Below are 27,056 nucleotides of genomic sequence, written 5' to 3' on the forward strand. Positions count from 1 at the left end.
GCTTTCCACTTGCAGGGCGTTTTCCACCTGAAGGAAAGGAATCTTGCGCACAGTCCCGATGGATGTGGTCCTCTCAGGGCATGCCGAGGAAGGGGCTGCCAACAGGCATGGTAAGAGGGGCTGTTTTATGCTCCTGCACGTCTGTTTTCTGCAGGTGAGAGCAAAAATCAAACACAGATGATAAGATTCATCACATGCAGAGAGGGGGATGTAACTTAGGGGGAACGTGCTCGGTTAAGGACACTGACTGCTGCAAGCTTGGCGCGTGGCTCGGCAGAGCTGCGACGTGTTCACGCTGCAGGCGCACAGCCCAGCCTGGGGCTGTGTGTTTGTACGCGACGGATTTTGCCTCGTAACCCATCATCCAAGGGCCCTTAATTGCATAAAGGACACATCAACTGTTTCATGGAAACTGGTGGTACCAAGAAATAGCAAAATAGTCCACCCCCGAACGGCAGTGCTACGTGTACTGCTGCCTCGTGGGGAAGGCAGGTGGCAAGCCCGGAGAGGAGCGGGCTGGAGCCTCAAGCAGGGCGGCCTCGAGCGGGCCCTGGTGCTGGTGGCGCCGCACGGACCGTCCCTGTCGCCGCGGCCCGCGCTGCTCCCCGGCGCCTCAGGCGAGAGCAGCCCCGCCCCGCCCCCTTGCACAGGCCCCGCCCCGGGCCCCGCCCCTTGAGCAAACCCCGCCCCGCGCGGCCCGCGATGGGGGCGGCTTCGCGCTCCCCCGCCCCGCCGCGCGCCGCTCCCGCCCCGGGCCGGCCCCCGCCGGCGTCGGGCTCGGTGGCCGCCTCCCTCCCCTCCCGGGCCGGCCCCCGCCGGCGTCGGGCTCGGCCGCCGCCTCCCTCCCCTCCCGGGCCGGTCTGGCCGCGCCCCGCCCGCCCCTCCCGCCGCCGCTCACCTCACGCGGCGCGGCGGGCAGGCCCCGCGCCACCCGGCTCGCCGCCGGCGCCGTGCGTGCGCGTGCGCGGTGCGCGCCGTGCGTGCGCGCCCCCGCGCGCGGCGAGGGCGGCAGAAGGCGGGAAGGAGGTTGAGGTGAGGGGAGAGCGGAGCAGCCGCGCGCAGGGCTCCTCCGCGCGGCGCCTCGCGCCCGGCCCGCCCGCGAGCAGCCAAACCGGGAGGAGTTCGCAGCGTCTCCTGGGGCAGCGGTTGTTGTGCGGGCTCTTGCTAGTGCCTGGCTGGGTCGCCCCCAGCAGTGCTCGCCCTTCAGGTTTGGCCTGGAAGGTGCCACCTGTGAGCGGGAGCTGCAGGGAGGAGGGAGCTCCAGGGGGAAGGTGTGAGAAGGAACGAGGGGAAAATGTTAGCAAAAAAGGGCACCTGCAGGTCTCTTGTGGCTGTCCCCCCGCGTACGCGCGGAGGTCTTTGTGAACAAGCATAGCCGGGCTTTGGTAAGGCTTTGCGTAGCACAAAACCCTGGAGCTCGGGGGTGGTTTAGTTAGTGGCAGTCTGGGCAGTGAATCTGGCCCGTGGCTAATACACACCTCGTGTCTCCCATGACTGCAGGTGCCGTGTGGTGTTCAGGAAGGGCAGTGGTGCTCCCCTGGGCATGCTGAAATTGCAATAGTAGTGATGACACTTACAGTGTTTTTTAGCATAAACATTAGGCAAAAGTATGTTCTGCCTATGTTTTTGATACCTGTTATGGCAAATATATTTAATGTATTTCAAACACTTAGGCCTCATTCCAGCAATAAACGACCGACCTGCAGTGCCCAAATGGGCAGTGCTCCACCCAATGGCACTGTACCTGCTGCTAGTCGCCTCTTCCAAAAAGAAATGCTGTTGTTATTGTCCCAGTATGTGTTTTTTTTTTTTTTTTTTTTTTTTTTTTGGGTGTTGTGCCATACTCATTTTATATGAATTTTTTCTGGTGTCCCCTGTGAGAGAGCACCTGATGCCAATCCAGGTGAATAGATTCAGGGTAACTGGGGGGAAATGCTCTGTTTTTCACGGAGCGCTTCTCAGGCTGCTCCTAGTCCTTTATGCATATTCTGAAGTGTTTAATCCTTTGCACGCAGAGAACAGATAAGAGCTGTTCTCTACAACAGACAGATACAAACTGCCAAAGGCTGCATCTGAGAGCTGAAGACTGCGTTGGAGATGAGAGTGTTGTGTGTAGATCAGACATTCATTTTGTACGCATTTTGGGGTACACCCAAAAAAGTGCACCTTTTCAGACCTAGACAAGGGCCAAAGCTCAAAGACTCTTATTCGCATTATCTCCAAAATTAGTATCTGCATTATTCCTGTTCCTACTGGAGGAGGAGATCTGGTATTCGGTATACTTGTTTGAACTGTTCGGCAATTTTAAGACAAGACTGAAATATTGGAAATTATTTCCTATTTCTTTTGCCCAGGCCCCTAATATATGTGAAAATAAATATGGGGGGGAAGGAGGGAAAACTGGGAGAGCAGAATTTGAAATATAACTAGAATTTTTATTGCTTTTGCCAACAGATTTTTCATACAATTGGGAGCTAAAATATGATTCCAGGAAGTTAATGGAAGATATGGCTGTCTTCACAGCAGTTGTCTTCTCGGTGAATTAACACCTGATTGCTCCTAACCAGGTAAACATTTCTTCTGATGAAAGTCTAGTTTCAGTTTGCAATGGCTTTACTTATAGTGGTGTAAGCTGCTGATATTTGTTCTGTTGGGTCTAGTAAGGGGTGAGGAGAAAGGTGATTTCCTTCCAGAAAGAAAGGGTGTTCACGTGGGGCCGGCAGCTTTTCACAGGTAGGTCTCATGAATGACAATGATTTTGAATCTTTCCTTGCACAAGTCTTGCTGTGATGCTTCCTTCTGGCAAAAGGAAGAAAAATATTGATCAGGAATAATAAACAACCCTACTCCTAGAATATTATACCTGTGTTTGTATCGTTATTGTTTGTCATACTATTCAGTGGCGAGACATCTCCTGACTGAACCGAACTAAGAAGTTACAGTAAGCCTGATGTCTCCTGGAGATAGCAATGAGATAAAAAGCCTTTTTCTTTAAGTCTATTCTAATGATTTTCAGCTTGGTAGAGGCCCAAAGGTATTACAACCTTTTTTGGGACACATTTTTGGGACAACAGTGATACTTAATTTTTTGAGGAGAAGGGATAAGTCTGTCTTCAAACTCAATAACTGTTGCTTAAATGCATCTAAAACCAGGTTACCCTGTGAAGAGTGTAGCAGATGAACTGAGGCTGGCCCCATACAACCTCCCCATAGTGACAGTCTCAGCTTCCCTGCTCCCCTCGGGTACCACGGGCTCCCTCCTGCCTCCTCTCAGGGTGGCTGGCGCGATGGCTTGGGCTGCAGGGGTGTTTGGCCGGCAGGTACCTTGTCTGGCTACCAGTTGGCCAGCCAGCATGGGGACCGCTGACCCCGTACAGCTTCCCCACGGTGGATTTGGTCCCTCTTTGGAAACTTGCTTATCCCTGAGACCCACTATCCCGTGATGAAATTTGTCTCAAGATAACCAGTAAGTGCCTGTGGGAGGGAGGCTGATACTTGGACAAGATTGCAATGCCTTCCTTGTATCCTGAGGAAAATGGATTACAAATATTTCTGGTTGGCAACGCACCCCTGTGGAGGCAGCAGGCAGGTCTGCTCTGCTTCTCTGTGCATCGTCACGCAGCTTGATCCAGCCAAGGCAGGGACACTTGGGAAAGAAGCAAAAGCAGTTAAGTGTGTGGGGGTGACTGGGAAAACCAACTGTGCAAAACGGCAGTAACGGGTGTGTTTTTTTGGAAAGGCCATGATAAATGCCTGCATGTTTGGGCATCACAGTAATGTGGTTTTACGTAGTAAATCACCATATCCATTTTGTTCTCCCTGTTGCATATATACTCTCACCATAATTTTAAATAGTTTAACCTATGGCCTAGGAAACCAGAGAGTGTGTTTAACTCTTGAAATTCTTGCCTGTTCTCGTCCACCCAAAGCTGTGCTTCCTTGGGCCTCAGGCGATCTTACACAAGAGCACGGGATTGTCTAGGGCTGCTTTTTGGCAGAATTGCCTTACACTGACAGCATTAATTTGGGGAGGAGCTGGTGGCAACCAAAAGTCAAACAGGTCTCCTGTAAAAGAGTGGCTGGGTTTCCAGGGAGCTGATGCAGTGTTCTGCTGCTGCTCTCTGTTGGGAAGGAGGAGCGAGGTTTCCAAGGGGACTTGCATGGGTGTGAGATACGGTCATGGTCATCTCAGGAGGCCTGCATAACTCAGGATGTGCATTTTTCATGTCTCACTGTGTGGAGCACAAAGCTCCTGTCCATATCTATGAAAACAGTTTTCCCTTCCTGAGAACTTGGTAAAAAACATTTCAACTCACTGTTTCTACCTATGAGACTAAATTCTGGGGGGGTGTGTGGGATTGAGATGAGAAGCAATCATGTTCAGGAGACTTACTGAGCAGGGAAATTCACATATAACGATGACGATATAGGCTAAGGTAGGCATTAGCAGGAAACAGAGGATGAACACTTTAATGTAGAGACTTTGTGTTTTTCTGAGCAGCATCTCTTTCTTATTTCTCTCTAAATTGAGACAAAGAAGAATATTTCAAAAGCTTTTACGCGTCTTTAACAGTTTGTTTTCTTCATTTTGGTTAGGTTGGGTTAGGTAAACTAGAACAATGCCGAGAAAGGATTTGGAGTCCCCTGCAGTCTCTCAGATGAAAGTGTAACTCTCTCTGGACTCTCAGAAACTGTTTACTTTGAAATATTTCGGTTATTCAGCTCCAAGTCTGTCCCCAGAGAAGATAGTATGTGAATTCAGGCACAGTAAGAGCTTGCAACTTCCCACTGAAGCCAGGTGAGGTTATTTAGGGAAGCAGGGAGCCTTAGTATGGAACCCATACGCTAGACCCATATACTATGCAGAACCTGGTAACCTCTTAAGAAAGTCAGTGCTAAAATACTGTTTTTTTCATTACAGCTGAGGATTCACAAAAGATCTGGATTTACTGGGGTAAGCAGAAAATGCATTTATTGATAGGGAGAACTAGGGCTAAGCTGTGCTTGCAAAAGCCAAGATCTTTCTCCTTCATTGTGCATAGTGTTAATGCTACTTCTGTGGCTGTGCAGGGAGAATTGGTACCTACCCTCTGAGGTCTGGTTGTCCTGGCGCACGTGCAGGATAGTCAGACCCTCTGCAAACGCTTTCAGCTTGGGCAGCTTTGCTGTCATAACACAATCTGATATTCCTACCAGAAACACTGGAAATGCAACAAAAACATCTCATTTAAAAACTTCTTTTCAAATACTTTGTTTTTGATAATAAAGGTATAAAGTAAGGTATCGCCTATAAGAAATTGAAGACTGCCCTCTTCCAATCTACATAAACAGGCATTTGCTAGATTTAAATTTCTCTTTTTACCTTTTACTTTGAGAATAAATTTGGTCTGAAGCTTCTTCCTGTTGTCTATTAGTAAAACACAGCTGTGGCCAGCAGCAGCTTTCCTGTCTGCAGTGGTGATGACTTTCAGACCCTGCAGGGTGTATTTTTCTTCTGTCTGGTCTCTCAAATCTCTATGTTCCTTCTCCAAATACAGCAGATTTACATGCATGGGACTGTCAAGATTGAAGCATGTCAAAGTGATGACATTTTGGTTTCTGCTTGGCTTCCCCTCAGTTGCTGCTATCCCAGGGGCTGAAAAACAATAAGTGTGAACTAAAGATCAGAAGTGCTTTCTCTTAAATTATCTGCAATTTCTGTTGTGAAAAGTTCAGGCCAGCAGGGTTAGCTGTAAGGGATATACTTCTGTAAAGGAATTTCGGAGACAGCTGTGTGCTCATGTTATGATGAGGAAAGAAGCAGGTTTCCTGTTTGCTTCTCTGTATGTGATCCCATTGGCTGTTCTTTTTTGTTGGACTAGCTTTATTCTTAATGTGCCAGCAAAATAAATTGTTACCACCCTGGAGGACACTGTTCAGACCATCTAACTTTATAGCAACTTAACCACCTGCAGGCAACTCCCTGAGTAGTTGATGAAGAACGATAAACCTCTCTGTTTGGGATTCTTGTTGCCCTCGAGGACTCAAAAGGCTACTTGGAGCTGAGGCTCTTAATTTTGGCACTCATGCTGAAAGCTGGAGGGCTGGGATATCCCCAATGAGAAGGCAAGTGCAGTTCTGTCAAGGTCAGCCTTGAGGTTCTGTGATAACTTTGCCTCCCACCTGCAATAGTTAGCTGAAAAATCCAGATTTTGTGCAGAATTAATGACTGCAAGTGACACCAGCCCATCAGAGAATACTGTAAACATCTCCTTGTTATTTAGCAAAATGGGGCAAAAGTATTGCATGATGAAATCTGTTGATTTTTGCATCATTTTTCATCAGGTACCTGAGGACCGAGACAACTGAAAACACGGACGTTGCTGTTAACAGGCCCAGCAGCTTTCCTCTTACCTTGCAGTAAGACGCCCAGGCTTCTCACGCTGCCAGGTGCTTCTGAGGCATTTCCCACACGACATTCATAATCTCCGAGCTCTGAGGGGCATGGAGTGAAGGAGGAATTGTTTTAACTTGGGACTATCCTTTTTTGGTAAAACCTTTAAATGTCAGTGCTTTGTTGACAGCAAACAAAGGTGGAGAGAATTCAGGATGATGGCATATGGTTTAAAGACATAGTTCATCTTATGGTAGAGCAGAGACAGTTAACCTACATAAAAATGTATTTATTAACATTATGTAAACTAGTCTACGAAATCCTTAATTTTATGCAGTTAGAAATTGTAACTGTGTGCACAATGTGCTTACCGTTTCTGCTGAGATTGTGGTGTGCAAACAATAAGCTAAATATTAATATTGTGGCCATAATTACACCTAATGTTCCTAATCATAAAGCCCTTTTTATCTTTACTGCTTCCGTTAAGCGATGTCGTATAGCTGTATCGAGCTGATTAGTAGAGCTCCCCAAATGGCTTTGTAATCATATATTGTTCTTCAAAACACCTCCGCCTTTCATTTGGTGTCTTAAGGAGAGTTTGAAGTTAGATCCGTAATTCACTGTAGACAGTAGTAATTTCTAGTTTTGATGCAGTCAGGAGAAGCACCGGATTTGGTGAATAGTGGATCTGAAACAAAACAAAACCCTCTCATCTATCAGTCAAACTTCCCTGCGCGAGGTGTGCCGCAAGTCAAGCCCGAGGCTGCACCTGGAGTTTGGAAGGGTGAAACCCGTCAACGGGGTATCTTTGGGCGCCACGAGGGCACCGCGATGGGCCCTGTGCTGGTCCCGTCGGCGTCGCCGGGTGCCGTGCGGCCAGGCTCGTTCTAGAACCAGGTGCTGCCTGACACAACCCACGGGCCTCTTGCTCCGCACAGGCCGGGCGAGCAGGGAGCCCCCGGGCATGTGGCGCTTCGGGGACTGATGTGTGAAGTCGCCTGTGCTGCTGGCAGCTTCAGACAGGGAGCCCTGGAGGCCCCCCAGGATGCTCGGTGGGATTTTGGGGAGGGGAATCGGCATTTTCTCGTATTAGCCACGAGGTGACGCTGGATATCACTTTTTCCTCCAAAGGCTCTGCTTTTAAAGGCATGGTAACCCCAAGCTCATGTGACTGAGCCTGAAGGAAGAATATCTTTGTTGAATATCAAATTATCCCTGGCCTTTCCAAAGAGTGATATTCTAGAGATTCAAGAAATTTTTAAGCTTCATAATGCTGGACAATTTGTAAGTTTGAAAAGGGAGAGCAAAAGCGGTGGCCAGCATGTTGGAGGATCAGTATTTATTGCACATGCCTAATTCAGGTATTGGCAGCTGGGTTAAGGATGGATTTTATTATAAATATTTTATATTTAAAACCTGTCATCTAATATAAAAAACAGTCTCATTGCACTTTTCGTTCCACAGCTGTGGGGACAGTGTTTTCTTGATTTTAGTGTATTCAGCTGCTTTAGTTTAATGGCTTTTCACTGAAAATTGAAAAGCCAGTAGTAAAAGTGTGTGTGTGGGGGGGAAGGCCCTATGGAAAAGGGGTGAAAAGATAAAATAGTTCAAAAATGTGGTAAATTGGCCTTCACCTTTAGGATTATCTTGAGTATTTTTTTGAAATTCTGACTTCTAATTACCATAAATAGCAGCCTGACACAAATCATAGAAAATTAATGTAGTAAATGAACCTGCTATTCTGCATTATTCAGCTTTTCCTACAGTAGGAAATAAGAATGGGAATCTTCTTGAGAAATGTAAAAATTCAAGTATGCCCCCACACATATTACACATACAAGTGCAGGGTAAAGAAAATATATGGCTACAATATTTTAATGATTATCTAGTTGAATGAGTCTTTTCTTTGAAAATAATACGGTAACGGAAAATAAAAATATTCACTCAACTCTCATTTCTCTGCTCGCAAAATGCAGTATGTGGATCTCCCGATCTTTTGAAATCCTCTGTAGAGGAGGATTTCATCACCTTCCCGATAAGTGTGTTCCCAGCTCATCTGCAAACCATGTGTAATATCTGTGATGTGCATTAGGAAGGAGGGCTTGGTGAAGGTTTGAACAAGACTTTATGTTTTTTTAAGCTATATTTCCATACTTGCTGATTTTTAGTGCATCTTCCTCAAGGCAGAACCCATTAAGAAATTCAAGTTTCTCAGACTTGTAAATAAAAACTCTAAAATACTAAGAAAAAAAAAGATTCTAAAGCATTAAAATGCTTAAATATGTGTTTTGCATGTGGTACCTAGTGCCGGTACTTCATGTTCCCTCAGCAGCAGTGCTGAGTTTCACTTTCTGGTTGTTCTGCTTCCCTACCTGTCTGGGAGCACCCAGATAAGCGGAGCTTGGTAGTTTACAGGATGATTTAAAGCACTTGAAACTGTTAGGAAACTTAGGACCAATAAGAGCCCATTTGTTTCTTGTCTTTATAAACATGCACACACTGCTGGTGTTGTGAGGATTAACACTGTATCTCTGATGTTTAAAATCTTTTGTAACTTATCCTAAATAACAATAACAAGATTTTGCTTTAAAAGGTGATAGGACCTTTCTTTCTTTTACTTGCCTGCCAGGACATGAGTTGTGCCAGGATGGATGGCGTCACTGACTCCCCTAACCTGGGATGATCTTTCAGGTGTTTGATGTTATCAGAGTGAGGAGAGAGGCATGGAACCCTGAGTTTGGGATCATGAAAGGTAATAACATTTTCCTTGTTTTCTTGGGAGTTATTTGGAAGGCTTGGAAGCCTGCTGTTAAGGCTACAGTGACTTTTTTGAGGAAGTCTGTGGATCAGGGGGTGTACATATAAACAGTCTGTGCAATTTTAAGTCATGTAAAAGCAATTAATGTGCTGTATCCAATTTCAACATAGTAGAAGAAAATGTGTTTTACCATACTCTAACACCCCTGTACACCCCCCGTTAGGCAGAGATATGGTCACAGTTCAAAAGCATTTACTGACATAGCTTTTGGAAAGGATGTCGGAGCTTTGTGCCAAGCTCAAGCACTATGATGCAGTGTGTATTAAGGCACATGTTGCTTCTGTCCTCATTTTGAAGCTTTTTCACTACTTCAGTGTAGATCGAAGAGGAAATTTGGAATCCATACATGCTCTTGTGTAGGTCACAGCAATGTTCTAAATCAGTTACAGGAACTCCCCCCAACTGTGTTTCCTTGTAAAGAGTCTTCCAGCAGCATTTCAATCCCCTCACAGTGAAGAGGAATTTTGCTGTGGGTTTCAGTGGTTCAGAGCAGGTGTGAAAGAGACCAGGGCCAAGGTTTTTATTTGGTTGTGTGCAACTCGCATAATAAGTGTTCTGGCATCTTTTCTGTGCTGGATGTAAATAGGCTGTTAACAATTATCCTTCTGTGCGATGTGCACTGGGATCTGTCTGTGAAACAACCTAAGTGTTAATGTTATAGTGATGAATAAAGTGCTGCTGTGAGGCCATTGAAGCTGGGGGTGGCCTAAGGCTTTTGTTACTGCTTGCTTTCAAAGGCACCTTCTAAATGTGTACTTTAAGGACGATTTACTTTATTTGCTATTTCCTGTGTTCTTTTTGCTTTGCCCTTGAACAGAAGGGTTGCTGCAGGACTTAATGACATGTAGCAATCCCTCCCCCAGTGATGTTTGAATAGTATTTATTAGGCGAATGGGTGAAACGGGTAGGGCACGCCGGCAGCATGCAGGTTTTAGCATGACCAGGGAGCTCAAAATACTTGCTGGGATGAACTAAGCACCTGTCGTAATCCCTGATTTTGTAAGTTCTGCATGAGGGTTATTATCAGCGATTTGGGACATAGTCCCTTGCCATGCCAAGTCCTCCCACTTGCCTGTGCGTGCTGCAGGGCTTGGGACTGTGTGTGACTAAGCCAACATGGGCAACCTTCTCTTTTAGAGCCTTCATAAAAATCTCTAGGTGCGAAAAGATGCTTATCTTGCAAGAATGTAAAAATTGTATTTACAGAGGTGCATGTGAAAGTGTCCATCTTGTGAGTGTTTTCCAGATGTCCCAGGAATGTGAGAACAGTGTCACTTCTCCCTAATAACGTTATTAATGGCTAAGCTGCAGAGGCCAAGCTGGGATTTTCTGGCATCTATTGCAGTTTTCTGGTGGAGCCAGGTCTTGCCTCCATGGTACCCAGCAGCTCAGCCCTAGAATACCTTTCCAAAGGAGCTGTCTGGAGCTGTAAACTGCAGTCGGGGCTGGGAAACCTCAGTGCTGGGGGGTTGCTGCCGTGAAGCATCTGCAAAGGGCTCTGCCCTGCAGACGACCAGGACTTCGGGAGTGGTGTTTGCAGTGCTTGTCAGGGTTAAAATTTCAGCAATTTTGGAACGCAATCTTTAAGCAAAACGTGAAAAATAGTAAAGTTAAAAGGGGAAGAGCCCTTTAAGGCGCAGTGCAGCTGCTGAAGCTCTGGCCCGGGCCGGACCCGCACACGCCGCTCGCACGTGGCTGCCCCGCACGTGGCGGCGCGCGGCGCCGCGCGGGTTAACGCGGCGGCGCGCGGCCCCGCCCCCTGCCGCCGCCAGCCAATGGGCGCCGCGGCGCGGCCGCTCAGGCCATGGGCATCGCCTCACTGGCCCCGCCCCGCGGGCGCCGCCTGATTCGTCCCGCCTCCCGCTGTATGACCGGCCGCGGCCAATGGGAGCGGCGCGAGGCCGGGGGCGGGGCTAGGGCCGTTTGACCTGAGGTAACCCCCGTGCATCACCCCACGGCGGCGGCGGCGCGGGGGGCGTGGCGCGGAGGGGCGTGGCCGGAGTGGGCGTGGCCGCGCGCCGTGGGTGGCGGGAGCGGGGGAGGCCGCGCCGCGCCCCCGCCAGCATCGCTGCCCTGCGCGGGCCCGCGGAGGCTCCGCGGCTCCCGGCACGCTGAGGTGAGCGCCCCGGGGGGCTCTGCGGCGCCGGGCGGGCGGGCGGGCGCGGGGCCCGCGGCGCGGAGCGGCGCTTTGTTAATGGGGAGCGGCGCGGGCGGGGGGCCGCGAGCGGCGCGCGCTTCTGCGGCCGGGTCACGGCGCCCGCGTCCTGGCCGCCCAGCTCCTTTCTCCTGAGATTTCAGGCGCTTTCCCTAAGAGGCGTGCGGCTGAATTCTTCCTATTTTCTCCTATTTTTCTTGGTTAATTTTTTTTTTTTTCTCCCGGAGGATCTGGCAGACCCTGGGCCAGGCCTCCCGGCCAGCACTGTTCAACTTTAGGGGCTTAAAAATTAACAGTGCTGTGAAAGTAGAATTCCAGAATAAAACAGATTATTCGCTCCCCTCCTTGCCTGGCTGCTTGTAGATGTGCCTGGGAGTTCTTTCAGAATGAAAAATGACAAGTTTAAGAGAAGTCTGAAGTAAAATCCTAGTCTGCATCAATTAAGCGGTCTGTAAGCGTTCAGAAAAACCTTTATGTGATGCCCAATCCCATGTAGCCAGAGAGATTTAGGGACAGTTTTGAGTGTTTTTTGCCTCTAAGTTCTTGAAAGTGATAGTTTTTCCCTGTGGGCAGCTGGGAAGCGTATATTGAAGTTGGACATATAGCTGTATGTGCATCTAATGCTGATATGGTAAACCTTGCAATTAGGTGACTAAAACTACTAACTGTGGTCATGTGTAGCAGTTGGTACTTGCTAAAGCACCGTTCCATGCAGATGAAGCAGAAGTACTCGGCTTCACTTCGCATCCTGGAATATTTCTCTGGGCAACTGTTGCAGCCCTGTTGTTATTAACTAGAATTCCTGGGCGGAAGCTGGAAGAAGCTCATGTGTAGAGGTGGGTTTAAATCTGTGAAATCTGAAGTTTTGGCCCAGATGCAGAAGAACTGGAACAGCAGCTGTGAGTTGTGTCAGAGCTGCCGGCCGGAGGAGTTTGCAGAGGGAGCTTTAAGGGGCTGCAGCAGCTGCTTTGGTAGCAGGATGCAGGCAGGTACCTGTGCAGGTAACTGGTGAGAGGCGCAGGGACCCAGCTCAGTGCAGAAGTCACCTTGCTGTCCCCTCATGTGCAAACTCACTGCTGGGCCTGCTGCGGGTGGGAGTGCTGCTCGCATGATGGTGGTTATTGTTGTTGGATAAAAGTCGTGAAAGTTAGTGGTGAAAGTGCACGGGAAAGTTTTATGCTTAAGTGTAGTTTTCAATAAGAAAAAACAATCTTAAAATGACACTTGTGTAAGAATATTAGATGTTAGAAGTTTGGAACTGAGAAGTTAGACTTCATTCCATTGGCTAGCCAAAGTTTTATTAATGATACAATAACCATGGAAAAAGTAAATTGGGTTTTACTCCCCCTCAAGCCAAAACTCGATGTGTTACATTATAAATTTGATTTGCAGAGCTTTGTTGCTTGTAGCATGAGACATACAGAGAACACAATGTGGGTTTTAAATTCCTTGATGTCTGCAGAGCTGGGGAGTTGCAGAAATGTTGTGCATCTTCTGGCATTAATAGGAGCTGATTCCCTCAGCAGGGAAGAGGGCCGTGAGGCTCAGTCCGTGATGTTCTAACAGCGACTTAGCTTCGCTCACGGTGCGGGACGTTACGTGGTCTGTATCCTGGCAGAACCAAATTCTGAATCTGGATCCACCCATCATTTGTAGTCTTTTTTGTCTCTGAAGAAGTTGCTGTGTTAGATGGGCTGTTGATACTCGCAAAAACAAGCATCAGGAGCGTGTATAGGAGAGGATCCTGTTGAGTTTATCTTTCAGGGTCTGGTTCAATGTTATTAAAACCAATGGCACCTACCCTCAAGTTCATGCTGTGAGAGTATGATGTTGGTGGTTAGAGGAAGTGAGGTGAAGAGCTGCGTTCATCTGCGGCAGTCGTGTTTCAGGGGGATATGTTGTGCCATGTCGGGGCTTTTGTATCCTGTCTGCAGAATGGAAAGCAGAGACTTTGGTGAGGAGACGACTCAGAAGTTATGCATCTTAATTGGCCCCAAACAATGCTGAAATTCAATTAGGTATTAATAATGAGTTTCAGCGTACTGAGAACAAGCTGCGTGTTTGTCTAATTGATGCGAGATTGAGTTACCACTGATGGCAAAACTTTGCAAGAGCTCGTATGACTTTGGGACCGAAGCACAAGGGCTGCAGCAGGGCACTGGGCCACACAGTCCCAGTCAAGTCAATGTGTCGGGATGGGGCTTTGTGGATAACTGGCTGCTCTGTAACTGAATTGCACAAACAGGGCTTTTGAGTCAAGTCGTTTGAGCTTGGGGCTGGGAATTGGCAGCCTTGGCATTGATTTAATGTTTTCCCATGGAACAGTAGCATGAAACGCTTCTCTGCCTCTGTTTCCTTCTCTGCTTTAAGAAAAAAAAAAGTGGTGGTGGGTTGAAACTTAGTTATTAATCTATATGTTCTGGAAAATAGAAGTTTTTCATCACTGAGCGGGGTTGAAGTTAGTAGTTCTGTTTTATCCCAGATTCTTCAGCAACAACAAATGTGTAAATCCATCTGGATGAAATTCCCAAGGAGTGTCTGACACCAGAGTAAATGGAATAATATTGCGTTCGTATTTGTGTGTGTAAAGGAAAAGTTGAAAAAAAGTCAACCGGAAAAGTGTAGCTTTTCTTTTTTTTCATTGGTCTATAAGTTCAGTAAGTGATTCTTATTAACTTAAACACTGAGGACCGGTTTTGTTTTCTGAACAGTCCACTTTGTGCTATGTAAGCAATGAAAATAAGCCTTCTCCAAGCAGATTAATTAAAGAAATTTTCCTGTATGGTTTACTTTCTGCACTTGACAGACAAGTGTGCAGCCTTTGCAGCCATGCTTCCCTCTCCCCTTCTCTGCTCTGAAAGTGACACAGAATTGCTCTTTAATGCCTATATTGGACAGATACTTTTGATTTTTTCAGTCATAACCTTTTTAAGTGCATCTCTCTAAAATGAACTGCCCCTAGCCCCAGGGAAACTGAGTTCAGGAGAGCAGCCCAGAGTTTGATCTAAATAATTCAGTCAAGTACATTCATGGTAAAAGTGCGTAAGCCAGTTGGATCTGTTTTTAATTTTCAGTTGCTGATGAATTGAAGGAGCAGGATGATTAGGGATAGCAGGGTCTGGAAATTCCTTGTCTGTGCTCTAATCAAAACCATGATTGTGTCCTGTTTGTGTTACAGCATGGGCCAGTCTTGGCTCGTGTATCCCAGGAGAAATGTTCGTGTTTGTATCAGAGCAGGGAAGCTGCGTCCCTGTGGCTGGCATAGCGTGGCTGCAGTTAGCAGAATTTACAGGGCTGTCTCCCTGGCTCAGGAAGCGAGCCTGACATGAGAGAGAAGGATCGAAGCAGCCTTTTCTGGGGAGGGAAGTAGCTGTGCAGGGAATCGGGCTCGGAGATAAGCGTCCGCTTGTCTAGCCCTCATCTTTATTGCTGTATCACAGTGCCACAATTTCTTTTGCAGATAAGCTACTGTTTTCCTAATGTGAAAATGCAGCATGTTGACTGTATCTGGTATCCACCAGTTGTCTCTAAGGTTTCTAGGAGTGTATTTAGGGCTGAGAGCTACTCCCAAGCATCAAATTCTGTTGTAACTGACCAGCAGATTTGGAAATTCAAAGGTGACACAGAGCAGAGCTTGGTAGATATAGGTAGATAACCCTGTCACGAAACATCATTTCTCTCGGAACCCAGACTGAAGCCCATGTGGGATGATGCAGTCTCTGTATCTTGTGTGTGCTAACACATTGCTCACGAATTGCCAGACTGCTGGAGTAGCAGGAGGTGTCGCAGCTTGAACAGAGTATCTTCGATTCAGTTTCTGGTTCACTGAGTGACTGTTCTCTACGCAAGCTCTGTAACTTGTTCTTTGCTGTTTTTTCACAACAGTTTTGTGCTTACTGGTTGATAAAGGCGGGAATATCCATGCAGCCTATTCTTTTTCATAATTATAATTCTCAATAATTCTCTTTATTTTCCAGTTCATTTTGGAAGTGGATATCTGTGCAGATCGCAAGACTAACAAGAGGTTAGTGCATAAACATTCCTGTGTTTTTAATGATTCGTTTTCCAGCTCTGTCTAGATGTCTCGTAAGTGTGTAGAAATCGGGCAGAGCAGAGTATCAAAAGTGTTCCCCATCTCAGCTATTCTTGACTTCGCAGTGGAGCACTCCTGTGGTTGTGCTTTCTCTTTCTATTTATTTTTTAATACTTAAAAATGATACAGTCATTCTCTATTGGAGCAGCACTAAATTTTGATACTTCAAAGTTTCCTGTGGTAAGACACAAATAATCTTGTGTGATGCTTTGTAATGGGAAATGGACACCTCAACTTTAGCATTTTCCTCCAATGATAATAAACCAGGTCGCTAAGTTTCGCTATATTACCATGGGGTAGATGCCATCTTCTGATTGACATGGGTGATCTAAGACTGAGAGGGGAAAGTCAAGGTGAGGCTGCAGGTGATGGCTGAGCCAGTTTGGCAGCTCATCTCTGCCAAGAGGGGGAGGTTTTGCTCCTCTCTCCTTCATCTCCTAGGAGCATCTTCCTGTCCCTCCCTCCTGCCTGTCTGAACTACTGCTGAACTGATCCTACTGCTGAACTGATCCTACTGCCATCCTTGCAGAATGTAGTTTTGTTTTTTTCTGTGGATTATTCTTCTGAGAATTTTGTTGAGCCAGTTCAGAGTGGGCTCTGGGAAGTACCAGGACTGCACCAGGAAAGCACCAGGCTCAGTGTGAGCACAAAGCTGGAGGAAGAGAGGAAGTTAGGTAGGAAGACCCCTTCTTTTCACAGTGTAGGGTTGTTAGATTTGTTCAAATCATTCTACGGTAGCTTATTCTTGCACCTGAATGAGCTTTGAAAAGTCTGCCTAAAATTTCTACCTAAATATTTCTAATATCTAAACATTTCTGCCTGTTATGTGTATATAGAACTCTTGGGGAATCATTTTTAAAAAGATCTTCGCTTAATCCTGTAGTTATGCCAGCACCCAATGACTTCTGCAGTGATGCTTCTCTAGGCCTGAAAACTTCAAACTTCTTGACTTTGCCTCAAGCTTTTGATGCTTTCACACTCAAAAGCAGCACTTCTGGTTTGGAACATGCCTGAGCTCATGACATGGGAATCGAAGAGCAAATTTTAGGGAAGCACGCTGTAGGATTTTGCCCTGTTCTTTCACTCTTTGCCAGGTGTCTACTGCCGAGCCCAGCAGGTCAACAGCAGACCTCTTGGAGGCGGGGTGTTGTGCTAAGTAGACCTTTGGTCTTGGGTAATCCCACCTTAATGGTGGGGAGCTAACCACTATGCTATTTCTGATTCCCAGTGCTTGGGAGATTGCTTAAATTTCTAAAGAATCCTAATTAATATAGTGTCTTTTGAAAAAGCTAAGAGATGACATATTTTACGTGTTGCAAGACCTTTGAAAGATGCATTTGTAATCTCAAACTTGACTGATCAAATCCACCATTTGAGTGGCATTAAATAACGTTATGTGTAATATCTAGCACAATCTGTTCCAGTATTCAGCTGCTATCAAAATAGACTTTTTAATAAGAAATTCTGGATTTCTAGTAATGTGTTTATCTGCATTTTTTTTTCTTTAAATGTTTACTGCAGCTTTGTCTAAACTGGTGGATTTTTGCAACAGAATGACCAGGTGCTTTGATCTCCTAGTCCTTGTACAAATAGTAGAGTAAATGATTGTAGCAGAAGTGGTTATTCTTGATCCTGGAGGCTTGTCATGAGTTCAGCTTTAGTATTTTAACATTTCATTTCTCATTAGAAATAAACCTTGTTTTTTTTTGTGTGTGTGTTTTGCAATAGCAGATATTAACCTCAGATTTTGTCTTTTGCTTTCATTTCCCTGATACAGTGCTAAGAGCCCAATTTGGAGGAATCATGGAAGAATCCAACCCACCCACTAAACCTGAGGAACTGAACCCTCACTCTCGCTTTATCATTGGTTCTGTGTCAGAGGATAATTCAGAAGATGAGACTAGTTCCTTGGTGAAACTTGACCTGCTAGAGGAGAAAGAGAGGTCTTTGTCTCCTGTATCTGTCTGCTCGGATTCCCTTTCAGATCTAGGACTTCCTAACGTTCAAGATAGCCTGGCAAGTCATATGAGGTATGAGTAAAAAATGGTACTTTGATCCAATCCTTGGACTTTTTACCCCATCCACTCCAAAGATACTCCTTGTAGGTTGAAAACTAATTACTCTTGCCTTTATGCCCAGGTTCCAGGTTTAGCTTCAACTGTTTTTACTGTGGCAAACATCTTCTGACGTTCTGTTTCAAAATGGGCTCTTGTCTGTCTTTCTATACCAAGGCATTTATTTTGCATTGAGTTTAATGAAACATCTGTGTCAAAAATCCTTAAATGTCTCTGAAAAATCTCAGCTGTTGAATATTATGATGGATCTCTCTGTTGCCTGTCTCCAGGCTTTCTGAAATACCTTTAAAGCTGTCAGTTGTGCATGACTTTCGGATGGGGTAATTGGGCCATATTTGTTCTGTATGAGGGCATTATTGCCTTGTGTTTTCTTCGTTTGGAGTTTGGGGCTTTATATGTAGCCAACGAATTGGCAGTACCTCCAGATAAGATCAGTGACTCCAGGTAGCGTGGAGGGGACGTTGCTCATTTTGTACAGGGAAACGTGTTTGTGGACACAGAAGAGCGTGATGCCTGTGGAGTGGCAATAACACAACCCTGCTGCGATGCCTCTGCTTGCAGCTCCGGCCGATGCTGCCTCCTGTTTGGGAGATGAGCGGTTTCACCCTGACTCCCAATTCCTTGTGGCTCAAACAAGCTGACGCAGTTGAGTTTTTCAAATCGTGGTGTTGATGTTTCCATGTCAGTGGTACTGAATTACTGTTCCAGTTTGGTGACTTGCACAGCACGCGGAATTTTGTCTGTTTTAGGCAAGATATTTTGTACACTGCAGCGTCTCTGTACAGGTCACAGTTGCTTGGTAACTGGCCAGTCCTGATTTAATCTTACTTGCTTTTACTTACCCAGCTCCCATGAGATGCGGTGTGTCCATAGCTGTGCACAATACTGTGCCTAAGGCCTCGCCAGAGCAGGGTGGGATGAGGAGATGCTGTATACGAGAAGCAGAAGGCAGTGAGTGACCACCACGTTGAGTATTTATCTAGTTATCTTGTATTGGATATAATGCTTTGTGCTCCTGCCTAAAGAATGACCTCCTGACTTAAGGAGTCTAGAGGTAATGCAGGTAGATGTTTACATCTGTGTGAGATATATATGCATATATATGTATATATTTTTGGGCAGGGGGAGTTGCTTGGCTTCTGCAGATGAATTTTAATCTGTCTTCAATGTGGTGGTTCCTTGCCACTCTAAGGAGAAAGTCTCTGGAAACAAATAGTAGCAGACCCTTGGAGTAGGGGCATAGCAGTCCATAGCTTACAGAGGTGTTTTGGTTATACTGATGGCTGGCAGTAATATAAGAGATACAGAATCATAAAATGCATTTAAAGAAGATTGCCTTTCCACTCACTTATTACAACTGGAAATGATGGAATTATTTTGGCAGATTAAAAGGTGTTTTTAAAGCAGGAAAAAGATGTAACCCTGTAACTGTATGCATTCTAGGGTCAGAAGAAACCGTAGGAGTGCTTAACCCTTACTGTGGAAATAGACAGTAGGAGAACAAAAACCAAGGCTGGGCACTGGCTGCTTGTAACTTCTAGGGCACTGCCTGGCACCAAAGAGCTTTAATGCAATAGGGGTGCAGCCTTGAGCACTTCTGTTGTAACGTGCTTACTTTGGCACCCTCTTTTGAGGGTACTTGATTTTCAATTAAATTGGAGAGATGTGCCAATTCAAATAAGCAAAGTCACAGCATTAGGCTGTTTTTTTCTGAGATAAAGCAAGGTGTATTGAAGTAGTTTTCCAGGATAGAAGTCCCTTTCATCCAAAGATTACCAAACAATATTTGCAGATGGAGAAACTGGGTCGTGGATAAGGTAACTTGCCTGAAGTCACTCTGGGACACTAAATTGATGGAAAAGAGGTATTCTTGCATTTAGTTTCCTTTTGGTATTCACTAAACTGCAACTTTTTCTACAGTGGCAAGATAAATTGACAAGTTGTATGCAGCACAGGTCGAGCAAGGTGGGTGTTCAAGGGAACAGGCCTCTCTGGCATGAGGAGGGTGCCAAAACTTTTACCGTTTGCAGGGTAGCAGGTGCCCTGGTTTGTTCTGCAGTTCCCCATAGCAAACTTCAGTTAGCAAACGTGGGGATAGCTTGTATTTGAGGTGAGGTTTGTGCTGGAGAAGTCCTTGGGCAACATTTATGTTTAAAATACAGTCAGTTGAAAAACAGTTTGTGAGTTTACCTGCTCTGCCATTTCACCCCTTCCTAAATCTTGTTGGGTGCTAAAGCTGTTGCTCTGATGGCTGGAGAAAAGGCGTTTTCTCCTGTCGCCCAGGAAAGATGGAAAGTTGGTTGACAGCCTCTTCAGCCTCTCTGCCTGCTCCCGCAGGCGCTTCTGCTTCCTCCCGGCTTGCAGACTGTCCTGAAGAGCAGGTTAAACACCGTTTCGGAGGGCAGCTGGGTGGAACGGTCTGTGTGCAGCCCCCGGCACGGCGTGGCTCGGGGCTGGAAAACGCTGCGAGAGCCCTGTCGTCCCCTGGGCCTGCGGCGTCCCATCGATCCGTCCTGACCCAGCCGTGGTGTCCGTGGGCCAGCTCCTGTCCCTCCCCGGGAGCACGCGGAGCGCGGGTGCGCTCTGCGCTTCCCCCCAGCACCTTATTGATCTTGTTAAGTGTTTCTGTATTGCTAAAGACAGTCTTGCTGGGACAGGTTGCACACTATAGGCTTCCATACTGCTGGGTATCTGTGGTGACCTTTGGTTGTGCCAGTTGGCTCCTAGTGTGAGGTTGAGAAATTCATGATGTGATAATGGTCTTTAAATTGGTGTATGGCACCTCAGGGTTTAACAAAAGTTGTGCCTGCCTGTGCAGCAGGCCTGCCCTGCTTCCCTCTGAAATTTCAGTGATGAATTAAGTAGCTTTTCTATAAAAGCCCTGTGGAAAATGCTTCAATTCTATTGTTTAATAAATTGCTTTTGACTATTGCTAAATATAATTCCCAGTTTTAAAGGTGGTGTCTTGTATCAAATCCTTGTTAGAATAAATTCCACATCCCCTTGAGTTTGAGTTAAAAATAATCCCTTCCAAGTCCACTGCTTGTGGTTAAGAGAGAAAGCTCTAGAGTCCTGATCCTGGAAAAATCATGAGCACTGGTGTAATTTTGTGCACAAATGTGCAAATGTGATAAGCCAGAGCGCAGGGGTAGGGATGATGTATTTTGCATTGTCCTTTATTAAATTTAGCTTCGTTCCTTGTGCAGAGATGAGTCGAGTCTCGTTTTGATTTATAGGCTGAAACAGCAATTTCTGGCAGTGTCTGCATCCAGGGCAACATTTCTGTGTCTTTAAGGCCAAAGGAAAAAGACTGCGTTTGACTGAGTCCGTCTCTGACACCTGCCCCAGCCCTCCCAGGGGGCAGATGTGGAGCTCAAGTGAATCTCAGGATACTTCAGCTGCGTTTAGGTCTTGCATCCAGACCAGCTACATCTCTGCATCAGCACAAAGCAGGAGCTGATGGTCAGAGCTGCCCTCCCTGCACATCAATCCACTCCATCCTTAGTCCTTTGCAGGCCTAATATGAAAAAAGACCCCCCTTTCTGTGCGTGTGTGTGTACGTGCTGCAGCCCCCTTAAGCCTCCCTCTCCCACGAGCTGCCTGTGCATGCAGCGCTGCGTCACGGCTGGCGCTGGCATGCGGCGGCGCTGCGATCCCTGCGGGCTCCTGGCCGCGATGTGCGTCAGGTAGGTGCCCGTAGCGAGCGCAGGGGAGCAGCAGGAGTTTCCTTCAGCCTAGCCCGGCCCTGGGGGCTCGAGACGCGGTGCCTTTCGAGCGCTCGTTGCCGTTTGCGTTTGTTCTGCGCAGCATCATGTTCGAACTGAGCTTTCCAGAGCGTGCGCGTGCTTGGTGCTAAACGTTATTCCAGGGTGAGCCACCCTCGTGCAGCAGGTTTCCGTTGCAGCGAGCTGTGGCCGGGATTTCAGCTGGTGACAGGCAGGCTTAATGCTTCAGCCGGTGCAGAAGCTGCTCCTCAAATCAAGCTGTGCAGCTGCAGGGTTTGCTCCGTTGCAGCAACGCCGGCTTGAGACTGGTTTGGGGGCTGCAGCTTGTGTTTTTGGGACACAGGCAAATATCTGGGGAATGGGTTTCAGAAAAACTGCCTGCAAAATAGAATTTCATTTCACTGTATGTGTAGGGCTGTGTGTGTGTGTATATAGGTGTATATAAATGTTGACCTTGGCTCAGGATTAAAAACTGAGGAAAATTAATAGAACCATAGATCCTGCAAGCATTTTATTTTGGAAACGATGGAGTATCGCATTTTCTGTGTGAAGCGTGTGCCCTATAAACTCACTGAACATCTGGTGGGTTTTGCCAGTGCGGTTTGGTGATGACCAGTGGAGAAAGTGACACTGTCTTATGAAGCCGAGGCCCTGGGTTCTGGGGTCCCTTCTGTGCTGACGAGCTGGCTGGAGCAGAGGGCAGCAGGGGCGCTTGGTGCAGCAGGGACTGAAGCCTCGGGGTGCTGGGGCTTTTGCTTGTTTGCATCTGTTCTTCTTCTTCTCCTGCCTGCTGTCTGGTCCCGCGGGGACTTCCCTGCTGGCTGCCACGGTGTGTCGCTGTCCCCCTTCACCCCTCTGACCCGTGAGGGAATGGGCTCCGTGCGGACACGGGTGCTGGCATTTTCGGACGCATGGCACTGCTGTTCCTTGCTTGTCACACCTGCCTGCTCTTAGTCCCCGTGGGCCGAGTGGCCTCTCCTCGGCGCGCTCGGGTGGCATCGCCTTAACGGGACGTTCTCCTCTGGGCACATGCCCGTTCTCAGGTGACGGGGGTCACTGCAGGTTGCTTGGACCCTTGGGATGTGCGCGCAGCAGGCGAGGGCTGCGCTGCAAGGACGGACCCAAGTGCTGTTAGACCTTGAAGTGTAGTCCTGGTGCTGAGTCCGGTTTTAATCCGCGTTTGAGCCGGGTTTCTGGGCATCGCTGCCCTCGCTCTTCCTTCCTCCCCTCCTCTAAGTCGTGATTTCGCTTTGTGCCGCGCGCTCCGTGCCGAGCAATCCCCTGCGCGCTGAGGAGGCGCCGCTGCGCGACGGGGCCGCGGGCGGCGAGGAGGCTGCGCGGCCCCACGGGCCCCACGAGCCGCGGCGGCGCCCGCTAAGCCCCCTTATGTAACCCGGGGAGCAGTTTCCCTCCCTGCTGATCAGCTGCTCTCCCCTGGATGCAGCGCGGAGCCGCTGCCGGAGCGCGCGCTGCGTCATAGGAAGGAGAGCGGCTGCGAGAGCCGCTGCTGGGAAGCCAGGGACAAAGGTTAAAGGCTTGGAGCAATCAGGGAAGTGCCAGTGCCTCGAGGAGGGCACGTGAGCGCGGGAGGCTCTTTGCAGCTTCCCTCTGCTCTCCTTGGAGCTGCGGCGTTGGGGGAAAAAATAGCAGCAGCTGCAACAGACAAGCCGTAAGCAAAAATAAAATCTGATAATTCCTTCACTGAGGCAGCATGGAGGATTCTGCAGATGACGGCCAGGAAATGAGATACCACATGCTGCAAAGGTAAGAGTTGCTGGTGTGATTTGTCTCCTGGTAGCAGCGTCTGTCTGGGACTGAGGTAACCGGGCGCGCTGTGCTGGGAAATACCAGCCCAGATTTCCAGGCTAATTTTACCTGAACTGGAGAGATTGCAGGAAGATACCTGTATGTGGTGTCTGTGCATGCAGCCTCTGAGGAAGGGGCTAGATTACGCTGTAGTTGGGAAATCAATATTAACAAGGTTTACAGTTCTACAGAGCTTTTAACCTCTGAAAATAACAATAAATTAGTATTTAGAAAGTTGCTGCCTTATAAAACACTGCAGTTGTGACCTGGAGAATAGCAGGGATGGCAGTTACTAACTCAGTGTTTCTCCTGTTTTATTTAGTGCCAAGTGTTCCTTCTTCCTTGCTGCCTTGCTTCTCCCTCGTTGCACCCTGCAAAAACAAAACACATCTCTCTGAGTCTGGCATTGTCAGTAAATAAATGTAGTGTTCTTGGTATACTTCCCATCACAAATTAACCTGAAGTCCCCTTATAAACAAGTATTTGTACTCCATTCCGCATGCTGCAGTTCTGTGGGTCTGTTTGTGTGATCCGCTTTGGTTGTTGTTGCATGTGCAGTGGTGTTGTGCAACAACGTGAGGCTGGCAGCATAGTTCATGTTCATCCACAGCTTCTCAGCCCAAGATTGGAATTTTTTACTGCTTCTGCTGAAGCTGCTCTCAATAAGCATGTAATGATGACCTCATTTATTTGTTGGACTGCTCTTCTCTCTGCCATGCTATAGATTAGCACCCTCTTTTGAAAGATGTGACTTTAGTTACGCTCACCTACGTCTGTCCTATCAAAGTCTGGCTGCTGGGGCAAGGGCTAGGTAGGATACTGCCTCTCCGAAGCAGCTCCCTTGGGGAAAGCAAAGTGCACGGGGGAATTTCCCCCCATGGAACTTTTCCCGTGCCCTTCCCTGGACATCGGCTGGCTGCGTTAGCTGGGATGAGCTGCTAGGCTGCGAGTGCTTTGGTCTGACCTGGTACACACATCCTTTCCCCTTTAAATGTCATAGGATGGCATGCCTGGCTTGCTTACTGATGGCATTTCTGAAAATCACCATCTTACTCTTATTTCTCCTGTCTGTCATCTTTGTTTCTCCTGCTGCTGGCTTTGTGGATGGCTTTGCGGTCTCTCGCTCTGTTTAGAGCAGGTTTTCACTCAAAATTTGCTTTCCTTGCAAGACCGTCATTGCTTAGAGCTCTTCACCAGCAAGATGGCTTGTCATGGGATTATCTGGGACAAAGATTGATGTGTTAATGCAGAATGTTGGGTCTGAATATCAAACGCTGCAGCTCTGCTCGCTGCCTCTTCTGGAAGCCTTCACCAAAGTTGGGCCCCTGCTTTGGTGGGACCCTACAGCCAAAGGAGGTGGCATGTGCCAAGGAGATAAGGACGGAAAGGGGATATCCACGTGTGTCTGTGCATGGTAGATAAACGTGTCTACGATCAGGCCTGGATACTGATCTTGCCTCACCTGAAAGATCACCTTTCTCTGCTAATACAGCTCTTGTTATACCAGGATTTGGCATGTATCTTTTCAAATATGTTGTGCTGTTTGATCCAATCAAGATCCTATTCATTAATGTGTCCTGCAAAGCAGCGCATAGCCTTGTTAGTCCAATGATAAATCCTTATTATATCTGCAGGCTATTTATGAGGGGAACTTGAAGGGGAAATCTCTGCATTCCATCTCGGGCTGTTATCAAGCACCTCTGCCAGCTTCTCCTGGCTCATTGCAGCCAGGATGCTCCGGAGCTCCTTGCAGGGCAGTGCAGCTCTGAGAGCCTGGTGTAAAACCAGACCCCTGTGTGCTGCACGTGCCTGTCCGGGCCTTGTTTCCCTTCCCACCCCAGTAATTCCACGCATGTTCTGCCCATCTCGTGCCACTTCCCAGGGAAGTTGCTCAATGGGATGGGGCCGGCAGCGGCATGGCCAGAGGCTGTGGCTGTGCCTCCCGGGTGCAGGGCAGCGTGCAGGGCTGTGGGGACAGACAGCTGCTTCACGTGGCACTGACCCTCCGAGGGTACGCGCCTCTGCAAAGCATTAACCAGTTCTTCAAGTGTCTTCCTAATACTCATGTAGTAATGTCCCTCCTACAGAAGGGTTTGGAGGGAAGGATTTTGCATCAAGGTGTTCGAGGAGGGACTGCAAAGGGGAGTTTACAAATTCTTCACATAGGCTTCTCTGTTCTTGTACAGCTGCTCTGGAGCCAGTCAAGTTGATCTTTTCCATCTCCACCTCATTTCCTTAGGCCCAGTATGTCCGGGTTGCACCTTGTGAAACAGGGCCGGGACAGGAAGAAAGTTGACCTACAGCGGGATTTCACTGTGGCTTCTCCAGCAGAGTTTGTTACTCGTTTTGGAGGGAATAAAGTTATTGAAAAGGTAAGTTACTGCTGTGTGTGACCACAGCAGGACGCATTCGTCTTCCCTTCCTTGAGCTGTGGCTTCTCTGCAGTCCAAGACTCTACATTGCAGATAGCAAAAATGTTAATATTCCTGGACTGAAAACTGTCTAAAGAGACACCAGACAAAGAGTTTATGAAAGTCTTCAGGGTAGTAAACGAGTATTTTATTTGTTGTTTAGTGTTCTGTGACATTTAGGCTCTGTCTCCTCCCTGCTTCTAAAATCTTCAGGTCCTGATAGCAAATAATGGGATTGCAGCAGTGAAATGCATGAGATCCATCCGACGCTGGTCCTACGAGATGTTTCGAAATGAGCGGGCGATCAGATTTGTTGTCATGGTGACCCCCGAGGATCTGAAAGCAAACGCAGGTGGGTTGTAGGGACAGGCACGGCCCTCTCCTTGTGCACACAGGGGTGCGAGAAGTCGCCTGTGTGTCCACAGTGCTGTGTGCTGTTCTGTGCTGCCATGTGCCACTCAGTGGTACCGTGTGCCACCAAGAGTGAGTGGGAATGGAACGAGGAGGAAAACTGGATGCACATTTTAGGATTTGCTCCTCGTATGGATTTAGAGTTTTAAAGCAAGTGCCACGAAGCAGGTATGCTGTGTAAATGTGCTCTCCTTTGTGTTTGCAGAGTACATTAAGATGGCGGATCACTACGTCCCAGTTCCAGGAGGACCAAACAACAACAACTATGCAAACGTGGAACTCATTCTTGATATTGCTAAACGCATTCCAGTGCAGGTGAAAAGTGCCAACGATAGTTTTCAACTTGGGAGCTAACGCTAAAGAGTCTGCTCTCCTTAAATAAGGAGCTGTATCTTGGGGGAGAAAAAAAGACAAGTCAAAAAAATGGAACTTACAAACCTATTCTAGCACCGAAAAGCAGGCAATGTTGGATACAGCAGATTTCCCAGTGTGAATATTTGCAGGAGGCAGAAGGGCGTCCTCATTTCCCTGCCCCTAGCGCCTCTTCCAGAACTCGTGTTAGCAGTAGTCATCCTTGAGTCCCTGCCTGCAGGACGCAGCGCGCTGACCTGCCCGCTGAGCTGAGCACACCGACTCATACAGGTGCTCATGAACATTAGGAGGCTGTTTCTGTTTGTTCAGGAAAAGAAGGACTTGATGCTAGCTATAGGCTTTATGTTTCTTCTTGCTGGCTTGCTGAAACAGAGTGAATTATGTTGTGTTCTTCTGCAGGCTGTATGGGCAGGCTGGGGCCATGCCTCTGAGAACCCGAAACTGCCAGAACTGCTCCACAAAAACGGCATTGCTTTCATGGGTGAGGATACCTGCTTCTGACCTTATGCCTAACGCAGCTAAGTCCTTATTGTAAGATAAGTGCTTTGGGGTGGAAAGCTGAGAATCTAAAATTCCAAGCCAAAATTCTAGTAAAATCAGGACATTGAATTATCTTTTCAGTAGAAAGATGCTTGCGCTTAATACCTGCAACTAATTCCCATCACCTCTTTGAGAGCAGGCGGCGGTGGGGGGAATGCACGACCCGGTGCTGCTGCTGCTTGGGCTGTGGCTGTGCCAGCCTGCTGGACAGCAGGGACACTTAATGGTCACAGAGGCCACCGTGCTGGGCCTGCGGCTGCAGTGCTCAATTCCTTTT

At 47.6% G+C, this 27,056-nt stretch overlaps 2 protein-coding genes across 3 annotated transcripts in view; one reads left to right on the forward strand and one right to left on the reverse strand.

Moving 5' to 3' along the window:
• Nucleotides 1-2,727: 2,727 nt before the first annotated feature.
• On the reverse strand, nucleotides 2,728-6,802 carry CUNH17orf78 (chromosome unknown C17orf78 homolog). The gene is made up of 7 exons (XM_088536119.1): nucleotides 6,745-6,802; nucleotides 6,394-6,474; nucleotides 5,363-5,635; nucleotides 5,088-5,201; nucleotides 4,394-4,521; nucleotides 3,569-3,646; nucleotides 2,728-2,799 (listed from the first exon to the last, which is right to left on the reverse strand). The coding sequence occupies exons 1-7, from the start codon at nucleotides 6,800-6,802 to the stop codon at nucleotides 2,728-2,730; spliced, it is 804 nt and encodes a 267-aa protein (XP_088392245.1).
• A 4,407-nt stretch (nucleotides 6,803-11,209) lies between these two features.
• ACACA (acetyl-CoA carboxylase alpha) overlaps nucleotides 11,210-27,056 on the forward strand; it is a 104,899-nt gene continuing 89,052 nt past the window's right edge. The window contains exons 1-7 of one of the 2 annotated variants that reach the window (XM_088536129.1): nucleotides 11,210-11,307; nucleotides 15,324-15,370; nucleotides 17,217-17,469; nucleotides 25,285-25,417; nucleotides 25,670-25,808; nucleotides 26,073-26,182; nucleotides 26,639-26,720. In XM_088536129.1, the coding sequence (XP_088392255.1) occupies nucleotides 17,243-17,469; nucleotides 25,285-25,417; nucleotides 25,670-25,808; nucleotides 26,073-26,182; nucleotides 26,639-26,720 (691 nt within the window). In that variant the 5' untranslated portion in view covers nucleotides 11,210-11,307; nucleotides 15,324-15,370; nucleotides 17,217-17,242. Of the gene's footprint in view, nucleotides 11,308-15,323; nucleotides 15,371-17,216; nucleotides 17,470-22,738; nucleotides 23,004-25,284; nucleotides 25,418-25,669; nucleotides 25,809-26,072; nucleotides 26,183-26,638; nucleotides 26,721-27,056 lie in introns of those variants that run through there. The other variant, XM_088536136.1, reaches the window with a different exon arrangement.

This window comes from Tinamus guttatus, unplaced genomic scaffold (assembly GCF_059628265.1).
Source record: "Tinamus guttatus ecotype Peru unplaced genomic scaffold, ASM5962826v1 Tinamus_guttatus_pri_ptg000043l, whole genome shotgun sequence".
Lineage (NCBI taxonomy): Eukaryota > Metazoa > Chordata > Aves > Tinamiformes > Tinamidae > Tinamus > Tinamus guttatus.

Bases quoted from the DNA above. Each gene is read 5' to 3' on its own strand.
- CUNH17orf78 (XM_088536119.1), bottom strand. From the start codon at position 6,802: ATGGCCACAATATTAATATTTAGCTTATTGTTTGCACACCACAATCTC. The intron at 6,475-6,744 runs GTAAGCACATTG...CATGCCCCTCAG, and splicing joins CCACAATCTCAGCAGAAACG to AGCTCGGAGATTATGAATGT. The intron at 4,522-5,087 runs GTAGGTACCAAT...GTCTCAATTTAG, and splicing joins GGACAACCAGACCTCAGAGG to AGAGAAATAAGAAAGAGATG.